This window comes from Chinchilla lanigera, unplaced genomic scaffold, assembly GCF_000276665.1.
Source record: "Chinchilla lanigera isolate Chin_1 unplaced genomic scaffold, ChiLan1.0 scaffold00050, whole genome shotgun sequence".
Classification (NCBI taxonomy): domain Eukaryota; kingdom Metazoa; phylum Chordata; class Mammalia; order Rodentia; family Chinchillidae; genus Chinchilla; species Chinchilla lanigera.
In genome coordinates this window covers 14,320,624-14,331,533 of record NW_004955451.1, presented here as the reverse complement: position 1 = coordinate 14,331,533, position 10,910 = coordinate 14,320,624, and the positions used below count along the sequence as shown (strand labels likewise).

General features: G+C 55.1%; 1 protein-coding gene across 1 annotated transcript in view; it reads right to left on the bottom strand.

Moving 5' to 3' along the window:
- Nucleotides 1-10,910, bottom strand: part of Cdk12 (cyclin-dependent kinase 12) — a gene marked incomplete in the record, with an annotated part of 101,494 nt that overhangs the window by 14,352 nt on the left and 76,232 nt on the right. The window contains 2 exon segments of the mRNA XM_013519192.1: nucleotides 2,081-6,479; nucleotides 10,200-10,361. Of these exon segments, the coding sequence (XP_013374646.1) occupies nucleotides 10,324-10,361 (38 nt within the window).

Genomic DNA, 10,910 nt, shown 5'->3' with positions numbered 1-10,910 from the left:
CACACACACACACACACACACACACACACACACATATATACAGGAAAAAAGTTTTATCTGTTTGATATTCACTGCCATATTATTTATAGTAGTGAAAATATCTACATGAGCTGAGCATGGTGGGACACACCTGTAATCCCAGCACTCAGGAGGATGAGGCAGAAGGACTGCCGTTAGTTCGAGGCTAGCCTGGGCTACAAAGTAAGTTCAAGGCCTGGTTGAAGTACACAGCAAGACCCTGCCTAAAAAAAATCTACATGATTAAAAACAGGGGATGAGACTTATAAATCAGTTTATGTAGGTGATAAAAAACTCTACAGACTTTGCACATATTTAAAAAAATATACCCAGTGGGCCAGGGATACAGCACAATGGCATAAGCACCTGCCTGGCAATCACAAGGTCCTGAGTTTGAGTCCCAGTACCAAAAAGAGACAAAAACACTCACAGCCAGACATGGTGATGCACATCTGTAATCCCAGCACTCTCCACTGAGCCAGGAGGATCACCATGAGTTCAAGGCTAGCCTGGGACACAGGGAGTTCAAGGCCAACTTAGACTACATAGTGAGACCCTGTCTCAAAAAAACAAAAACCAAACAAAACAGGTAACAACAACAAAAATTTTAAAAATACCCAGTATAATGCTGGTACGTAGTAGACACCCAATAAATGGAGGTCTTTTCTTTCCTGGATTGCTCTGCGTATTGGTCAGTGTGCTTGGCAAATTGTGAAGTGCCTGGAGAAAGCTAGTTGTTCCTACCCTAAAGGCTACTTCTCCCCCACTTCATCCTGGATGGAGCGATACTTCCAGGCACAACAGTGCCTAAGAGGTGGCATGGAACAGTAGCTTCTTCCCTGGCTGAGGCATGGGGATAGGGGAACTGATTCCTTGGAGAATCTGGGTCCTTTGCAGGCACTGCCACTCTAGTCCACGTCATCAAGAAAACACGGACGTCCTCCCCAGCACGTACGGGGCGTCACAGAGCGTGTGGAACCACGCTGACCCTGCTGGCTCCGTGCAGTGACAGTGCTCTGCTGTCCAAGCACCCACTGAGTGTCAGGCATTGTCCTGGGTGCTTTACACATGAGTTCACAGATTCTCACAACCACCCAAGGGGAGTTGTTCAGCTGCACATCACCGATAAGGAAACTCAGGCTCAAAGGGGCCAAGTAACTTACCAAGGTAGCTGGCGAGTGGCAGAGCTGGCACTGGGACCTGGCTCTCTGCCGTATTAATTTGTGATCTAAGCACCGTAAGTATTATATTTGGTCGGCGTGAGGAGGTGCGCTGGGTGGAGACTGCTGAGGCTGGTGTCTGGAGCAGCCTGCAGAAGGAAGCATGTTCCTCCAGCATTCATGTACATGTAGGCACAGACTCCAACTCCTCAAAGGCCAAAGACAGCATTCTGCTGAAGTCTTTCATCCCACAAGGAAGTTTTCCCATGTGTTTCACCTCCATCTTGCCTGCTCCACCCAACCCCTCCTCTTTTGTGCTTCCAGTGAGGATGGGAGAAGATGACCTGGCTCCTCATGATCCCTCCATGCACAGTTCCAGGGCCTTCTATTTCCCAGCTCTGTGGAGGCCACGACAAGGATGCTTTAGTCTTTTCAGCCTTCGCCCCGCCGGACCAAAGCAAAAGACACACAGGAGAAATGGAGCAAGGCTAGTGTGAAGATGAACCTGGGAATCTCTTGAGACTTCACACTACCTCACACTTGGGTTAAGGTGGGCTTTGGATTTGGGCTTTGGATCTGCCCAGCTATGGAGGTCTAGCCAGTGTCCCAAGCCTGAGCCTCTTGGTATGACATCTCTCTTACATGTCTCTCAGACAGTAAGGAGGGGTTAAGGGTTCTGCCACTTGGTCTTCCACTTCCCTTCCAGTACTACCTGGCTGCATTTGCTTTGGTTCAGCTAACACAGCTGGGGGCTCAGAGATGCCCAGGGAAGAGAAGGGTCTTGTCGGGAGGATGTCGAATCCCAAGGCTGGGTCAAATGAACTCTTCCAGGATCTCGAGGTCAGATCCAGAGCTCTTGCCTCTCTTCTTGTGAGGACCAGAAGGGCAACCAGGGCCTGAGCCTGGACACACAGAACGGAGGGGACGTGTCATTCCTTCCTCCCTCTCCCACACATTGTTTAATCCTGCTGGGGCCCAAGCATTCCCACTGCTCATCCTGGCTTCCCTGGCCCATCTGCCCGATGGACAGGAGAGGGTTAAAGGCATAGTATGGGCAAGCTATAAATTTCCCATCAGTGTAGGGAGAGCAGGATTGTCGGCAGGGAGGGGGTTGGGCTGGGGGGAGGGGGATCTGGGAAAAAGCCAAGAGGTTGTCTCTAGGTAACAATAAACACTGCAAGCAAGGAGCAGCTGTTACACTTACTCTCTCTGCATCACAATGCTGAAATAACACTAATAAACCAGTGTGCCCAATGCACAGGCACACACGCATTCAGCGCTGGGGCCCCAGCGCACACCTAGGGCTGCCCTCTACTCCAAGGCAGGGCCCTTGATGCCAGTGCACACACCAGTGTCGGCCTGGGCATACATGAGGGCCAGGGTGAAGATAGATGAGTCTTTCCCAGCCCACGGACATCCGCAGGATCGGGGAAGCAGCAGACTCTGGGAGCCAGGGTTCAGATCCTGATGGCATTCTCGGATGGAAAGGACTCAGAAGCAGATAGCTTTCAGCAGGGCGCTGGGAAGAGCTGAAGAAAGTGTGAGAGAAAAGTGCAGAGAACAGAGCAGCACTTACTGTGTCCTCTCAGTCTAGAGGGGACGAGGTAGCGAGGAGCAGAGGTGGCCAGAAGAGTTTGCTAGTGAGATGTGAAAGAAAAGGGGAAGAGAGCCGGGGCTGAGGAGAAGGATCAGGAGCATGTGGCAGGAAGAGCAACTCTTACCTGTCCTAGTGCTCAACTCCCCACACCTGCCTACACCCCACCTGGTACACTCAGCGCCCCTTCGCAGTGCCCCTTTTATACCCAGAACCTAGGGATGTGTTGGGTTAGTCAGGACTGAGCTGTTTTGTGTTTTTTTTTTTTTTTGGTACTGGGAATCAAACTCACGACCTTGCGCTTGCCAGGCAGGCGCTTATGCCGCTGAACTACATATCCCATCCCAGGACTGAGCTTTGTCCTGGGCTCCCTAGGCTTCTTGTGCTGCCAGGGAGAAAGGGGGTACATACGGTTGACCCCGCTAGCCTGGATTAAGTGTGCACGGTCTCTTTTTCCAACCAAAACCATCTCTGGATCATTAGGGGCAGCTGGGCAGCAGGCCCCTCACCCTAGCTGCAGGAGCTGCTAGCAACAGAAGGGACATAAGTGGGCAAATAGAAACTCAGGCTCGGTCACGGACTCCCTTCCTCTAGCCCATCCTCTGGGCCAGATACCAGCGTCTTTATTTCACGGGTGCAGATACACCAGTGCCCAAGAGCCCTGGCTGTTTCCTTGGCCAGGTCCAGCCCCAGTCCCCAGGACTATGGTTGGGGCATGAATGGTTCTATGGATCCATTTGCTGGTTTCTTTTTCCTGGTGTGATCTCCAGCAGTGTCCCATCCTTCCAGATCCAAAAAGGATGGAGAAGGCCTGGCCTGGAACAAGGAGGACATCTGCACTTTTGAATACCTGCAGTTCTGCTCCATTCCCAGTCTGCCATGGCCTGTCCAGCCAGCCCAAGCCCCTAGCTGCTCCTCTCTCATCCCAGGTTTCTACAGCACGAATAGTACTGAGAGGAGGTGAGAATCTGTCCATGTTCTGGTCTGGCGGCAGTAGGGCTTTATGTATATATGTATGTTCTAAGCAGTTGGTGTCAGCTGGCTACCCAGGGTTCTAGGCAGGCAGATGAGGGCAGGGAGTAGTAGCTATGTCCTCTCCTGGGAAAAGACATGGGGTGCGGGGAGGGTGAGGACCGGGCTGCTCCCGCACATGCACTCAGGCAGCCTGCAGAGAGCAGGGCGAGGCTAACCGGGCTCTCCTAGCCTTTCCTCTGGAAGCTCCTCACTGGAGACGGTCAAGCTCCCCGGTCCCCTGGCCCTTTTCACAGCTGGTACCTTCCCTGTCACAGACCTCAGAATGGGGAGAACTGGGGTGACGAGAGCACTAGCAGGCTGGGCCCCTCGCCTCTGGTTTTCAGGAACCACCCCCACTGCCGTGAGTCACCAGAACCTCGGGCTCCACTGAGTTGTCAGCAACCTCCCCTCCCTGCTCTGCCAGCCCGGCAAGTAGGCACCTAAGGGGCCCAAGGCCCACCCCCTTCCCACAGGGCCACCCCTTGCATCCCTTGGAATCCACAACACACACATGGAGATGCGCGAGTGAAGGAGTGTGAGAGATCCCAGCATGTGCTGTGCTGGGGCAGGGAGCCGACTGCCTGCACACGGAACAGGAGTGCCAGCCAGGAGAGCTGGCACTCGGGCACACAGCTCGCTGGCATGAGGGCAGCAGGAGAGGGCGGGGTACGGAGGCCGTTTTGGGCAGGCATATCCTGCGGCTCCCTCTCTGGCAGTTTCCTCTCCTTGGTGCTGATGGGCACCATGCACCGCCACCTCCCCTCCTCTTCACTGCCTCCTCCACTCCTTCCTTCCCCAGCACTGGGAGCTCCACAGAGGGACCTGCATGAGCACCCCCAAGCTATCAAAGTGACAGGCTTGGGTTCCTACAGTTCTCCAAAGGAGAGGAACGCCTGGGCCAGGGAGGAGGATGGGTCCTGTAGAAAGGAGGCTATGCCCGGGTCAGTGCACCTCGACCTGTTCCTTTCCTTTGGAAGGCGGGAATTCTGGACGCTGCACCTCTGCCTCCCATGCAGCTCGTCCACTCTCCTTCCTCAAACAGCTCCAGGCTTCTCCTGGACTCCAGAGCGGGCTCCAGGCTCAGACTGCAGGCTCAGAAACCCTGGGTGCTTGAGGCAGGGCTGGCAGGGCCTGAGGCTGGGAGGCTCTGTTCCCTAGGCAAACACCCAGAACCTGGAATGGTGGAGTTAGGCCCTCCCAAGCCCTGCAGCAGGGAGGGAAGAAGGGCGACAGAGGCTGAGCGAGGGCGGCAGCTTCTCCAGAGCAAGTCTTTGCTGCGTGCTCTTCTCCACTGCTTTGGGTTCTAGGCAGAGAGGGCAGCGTGGAGAAAGCTGCCACTAATAAACCCTCCAAGTGACTTTCACTGTGAGTGTCCCTGCCCAAAGGGCTAGCATGTCCCCCGTCTTCTCCACTTGCAGGCTTCCTCATATGTCCGAGAGCAGAAGCTTCCTTTCCAGCCCTGCACAGTTCTCCACCAGCAGCAGCCCTGAGCCCCTGAAGGAAGGCAGCGGGCCTGGGAGGGGTTTTTCTGGGCTGTCCTCAGGGACACGAGTGGCCCAACACCCCAAGGCCGTGGAGCAGGCAGAGGACTGGACAGCAAGTGAACAGGCTGGGGGTCTCAGGGAGGGCAGTGGGCGGCTGGCACTGGAGAGGCCATCCTGCTCCGCCCCGGGGCCTGGTGTAGAGGAGAAGGCGAGGACAGAGGAGGAGAAGGCAGTTCTGGGGGTGGGAGGAGGTGTGGGGGCCTGGGAAGTGTGACACGGCTTCTGCCTCCAAGCTCTGCGCCATCCTTGTTCTACTCCAACTTCGCCTCAGGAAGCTTAGAACAAAGTCTCAAAGATTTTGAGCAAAGAGGAGGGTGCCAAGAAAGACTACCTTTGGCCACCTGGTGGAAAGCTCCCTGTTGCCTCACCTTTCCTTCCTGAGCCCTAGCAGGTGGACAGTAAGGGAGCAGAAGAATGGGGAAGGCGGCAGCAGCTGTCCTTCTGCCCAGGCATCAAAGCCACAAGAGTGGGTCTCAGAGGTGCAGGCCAGGTCACCTGGGGAACCAGGGCCCTGCATTTGAATTCTGTCTCTGTTCTAGGCTTAGACACAGACGAGAGGTGTCAGATCGCATCTCACTACACCTTTGACATGACTGTCTCCGGTGCTTTCACTTACAGCAGATAAACTTGGGATAAGAGTCCCAAAAAGACATCATATCTAGTCCTTGTTGGGGGATTTATTTCTGGCGAAGGAGATAGGGTAGCTGCCATTTCCGTCCATGTAGACCTGAGAGCCCATGACAACATCTCATGGAGTGGGGCTGCAGAAACCATCTCCTTGGAAGCAAGGGAATGTATGGGATGGCCCTTGGACAGGCGACGTGAAGGCACTGTCTCCCAGTAACACCCCGTAGAGTCTGCACCTGCCTGACTCTGCTCCCTGGCCATTTTTTTTTTTTTTTTTTTTTGGTGTTAAGGACTGAGCTTTAGGCCTTGGCCATGCTGCTTCTAAGACTCAGGGGTCAGAGATGGGAGACTTCAGGCCGTGGACCCTAAGATCCTACTTACCCTCTTCACCTGACTGTCCTCCCTCCACACCTACCTAGGTTTCCTTTTCCTGCTTCCGGGAAGTCTCCAAATCCAGGAACACAAAGCAACTCCCGGGCAGGATCCCACTCAATTCCCCTCTCTGGATCTTGGTTTCCACATCTGTAAAATAAAGGGTTGGGCAAGATGAACCCCATGCTGTCTTCCTCACAGCACTGAAGTTGTGATTCAGACCCTGAGACATCCCACTCGCTTGCATGTAACCTCCGCGACACTTATTTCACAGCAGAACCTAGAAACTGCGCTCAAATCTCCCTCCCTCGCCTTGCAGTCTTTGGTTCCATGGTCCCTCGCTCTAGTCCTCTCCTCAGGAACCTCAGACCTCTGTCCCCAACTTCCTCTGACAATTGTATCACACTCCCTGGGCTAAGCTGACTGGACCCAACATCAGGAAGTGACCTTACCTACTATCCTGGCCGCAATTTCGGGCTCCAGACCTGAGACAACCAGCACAGCCCCCTCCCCTTCCTTTTGGAGGTCCTGGCCGCTGGGGGAAATCCTGGCACCTCTCTCCAGTGCCTCCCCACCTCCTCCACCTCGCTGTTCTCCATGCCAGCACGCAAAGTGGCCAGTGATTGATGGGCCTGGGTTCCCGGTAACCGCACCCAGTGGCCCAATCCTCCTCCCTTCCCCAATCCCTCCCCTGTCCCTATTCAGAGCTCAGATTGTCTCATGTTGGTCCCTAAGGTCCCATTAATTAAAAATACATCCAATTAAATGGCAGGTGAAAGCGTGCTGCTGGAGCTCCACCCCCCGCCCCAGCCTGGTCTCTCCACTCCCCAACCCTGCTAAGGCTCAGCTGTGCTTTAGCTGAGAAAAAGGGGGAGAGAAAGGAGGAGAGTAGAGGAAGACACAGGGGTAGGACGATGGCAGGGGGGCTACTTGAACCTCTGCCAGGGTAGCATGTGCCAGCCTGGGAGGGTGGCACTGTGCCCTGGTGTCTAATTTCTGGAGGTGTGAGTCAGTTCAGTCAGCTGGGTACCCACCTCCGTTTCCCTTAAAAGGGCAGAGGGCAGAGGGGGTGTGGCCAACTGCGCTGCCCACTTCTGCACTTGGTGGGTGAAGGGCAGAAGTGTAAATGGTAGCAGGGCCTTCAGAAGGGTGTGATGTTTAGAGGTCAGAGGGTCTCAGACCTCCATTCTTGCCATATCTCTGCTCTTCCCCAGACTGGGAGGAGGATAATGAGGAGCGATGGGGACCCAGGTGCAGGGCACAGCGACACCGAGCCTGGCCATGGCTGCTCTTGCCCACAGGAAACCAAGAGATGGATGCAGGGAGTGAGAAAGGAAGGAGCCATGATTTGGGTAAGGGCAGACAGGTCAGACAGAATGGAATGGCACAGAAGTGGGTATTCATGTGGGCACCATGCCCCTGAGCACAGTGTAGGAAAGCGGGCTTGGAGGGCCTCGCCCTGCCTGCCCTTGCTCTGGGCAGAAGCAGCACAGTTGCGTGCAGTCACCTTGGCCCGGCTGCCTGGCAGGCTATGAGCAGGCCACCCCCTGCACGAGCGGCGGCTGCTCTCCTGCTCCTCCAGCCTCACAGGGTCCCCTCACAGGCCTCCCCCAGCGGAGGCCCGTCTGGAGCATAGCGATGCGCGGCTGATAGGCACTGGGTACTGCTGGAGAGCAGCTAGCAAGGAAGGGGACTAAGGGTGGCACTCAGGATCCAGGCAGGAGTGGGGGTGCCGGCCCAGGGCCCCCGTCTGGCCTCCTTGGCAGCCTCCGCACCTCCTCACTTCACTTTAACGCTAATTGGAGATTTTAATCTGCACTGCTGCTCTGCTCGGGGTGCTGGGGGGAGCGCCAGCTGTGCAGTAATTCCAGCAGCACCGACTGTTTAATCAAGCTGTCCTCCTGGGGAGGGGCCTCGGGCACGGGGCGGGGAGGACCTCTGTCATCTCCGGGAGTCTACACAGCCTGGAAGGGGTTCATGGGGACTGAGGGTGGGTGGCGGGTCCTCACTCCCATGGGTGTTCCGTGACACCGCTAGCAGTGCCAAACCCGGCAGAGAGTGGGTATGAGGCTCATGGCCAATGCGGTTCACACACATGCCCCTCTGGCTCAGAGCCCTGGTGTGTCCTGAGTGTACCCCAGCCATTCAGGCTGTCTTGAGTTCTGTGGGTTTGTGCTGGGGAGCTGATGGGTTGACTCACTTTCCCTGTCTTCAATTTCCCCAGTGCTTTCTCACTAACAAAGGTTCTTTTCTTTTTGGTTTTCTGAGAGTCTCACTATGTTGTTCAGGCTGGCCTTGAACTCACTATGGGCCTTGATTTGCAGTGATCCTCCTGCTTCAGCCTCTCAAGTACTGGAACTACGGGCATGCCCCACCACGGCCAGCCTCAGAGATACTTTTCTCAGAACACTTGTAAGAGACCCCCCCCCACCCCAAAACCACATACCCTCTGGCTCAGAAAGCAACTATCATGGAGGCAAGGGGACAGTGGAGGGGAACAGCTGGCGCATGCCACGCCCTAAGGGAGACAGCACCTGTGCAAAGTGTTCTAGGACTGCAGCCAGGGCTTCCTGGGCTCAGGTGGGAGTGCGCTGAGGCCGCAGGCCACCACAGCTCAGTGTCTCAGGGTTGAGGTCATCTCACAGGAAGAACAAGTGGTGCTAGTCATTTGCTGGCTCCCCAGCTCCGCATCTGGGCTCTCTGGGGGCCTTCTGACCTGTTCTGGGGAAAGGTCGCCTTCACCCAGGCTACAAGGAGTGAGTTTTAATTGGTCAGCAGTGCCCTCGTGTGGCAGAAACCAGGACTGCAGCTGCCCAGCAGGTGCGACTGGGACTGGTGGGAGCCACTGACACCCAGCTTGCCGGTCAGGCTGTGGAGTCATCATTGTTGGTCGTCTCTGAGCCGTCAAGGTGTCCTGTGCATACATACTACCTGACTACTTACAGGTACACTTCCTGCTTCCTAACATCTGCTTGATCCCTCTTACACACCATGGTCCACCTGTTCCACTTCTAACTCAAAGCAGCTGCCTACCGGGAAGGCAGTGCCTTCCTCAGAGACAGTGCTTCTGGCTTCTGCCGGCGGGGCTGGCCCGGCCTGCTGCTTGTGCCGTTGGGGCTGCAGGAGCTGAGAGAGGCATTGCCAAGGTCACAGGGATAAGGTGATTTCACTCATGGTGCCCAGGCAGCAGGAGGATGCTCTGACGCCTGACCACTCTCCAAAGCTCCCAGCGGGCAAAGAGACCTGGGCTAAAGGAGGGGAAGTCCTAGTGGCTGACTCTACCCTCAGACACCTCCCTAGGGATCTGGTAGGAGTGAGTAAGGCCAGACAGACTCTCAGAGCCTAAGATCCTGGTCCTGGGAAATGGGTACCAGATAAAACCCTTTTCCCTCAAAAGAATCAGGTATTCTCCCTGGGTGCATATCTGGGGCTTCAGACCTCTAGCACCCAGGAGAAGGGCCATTTGTCACCATATCCCTCCTCTGTGAGAACAGTATCTGATTACTGGTCCCTTTCCAGACCCCTTAAATGTCTGTGCCACAGGAAAAGGATGGACCTTTGACACCAGGAGGGGCTGCTGGAAAATCAGGGCTTGGGAGTCACCAAGGCTTCCTCTTTGCTGTGGTGCTGGGATGCAAACCCTGGACCTTGTGTGCGCTAGGCAGGTGCTCTGCTACTGAGCCACAGCCCAACCCAAGACTTTCCTTCTAGGTGAAGCCAAACAACAGAAATGGTCCCAGAGAAGTCAGGCCTACTGGCACACTCCTATAGTTCTAGCACACCGGGAGGCTGAGGAAGGAAGGTCACTTGAACCTAGGGGTTCAGACTTATCTCTGGGAGGAAACATACCCAGAGACAACAAGCACCTACCAGGGGTGGGGCAGGAGCAGCACACTTCCCAGCAGGCAAGGAGGGTGGAGGTGGTGGGCAGGTGATGCACCCACTCGGCGCTGGGGATGGAGGACACAGGCTGTAGGCCTCTACTTCTGGCATCTCACACGGCGTCTGGACAGGTAGAATTGTTCACTGAACCTGGAAAGGAGGTGGAGAAGCTGGTCAGAGGCAGTGAGGAGAGATCTACTGTCCCACTAGGACTTGAAGAAAGGGACACAAAATAGCTCTCTGGGAAGGAAGCATTTGGTGTGGGATAGGGGGTGGCAGAAGAATGGGGCAGCTGTCCTAGAGCAGAGAATTGAAAGTGCTCCCACTGTGGAGGGACACCCTGGACGCAGATGGTCAAAAGGAAAGAACATAAGGGAAATGACTCTCTGTGCCAAAGAGGGTCACCCACTCTAGCTGGAAGAGGGAACTTGTTAACCAACAGGCAGAAAACCAGAATGGGGTTAAAAACAAACAAACAAACAAAAAAAAAAAAAAAAGGAGAAATTTCCTTGAAGCTGGGCACATCTATAATCGCAGCACTGAGGAGGCTGAGGCAGGAGAATTGCTGGGGAATTGAGGCCAGCTTGGGCTACAGAGTGAGTTCAAGGCCAGCCTGTATTATTTAGTGAGATCCTGTCTCAAAGAAACAAAACAAATAATCAAACAGAAATTTCCCTGAGACCAGAAGTGTGTGTGGGG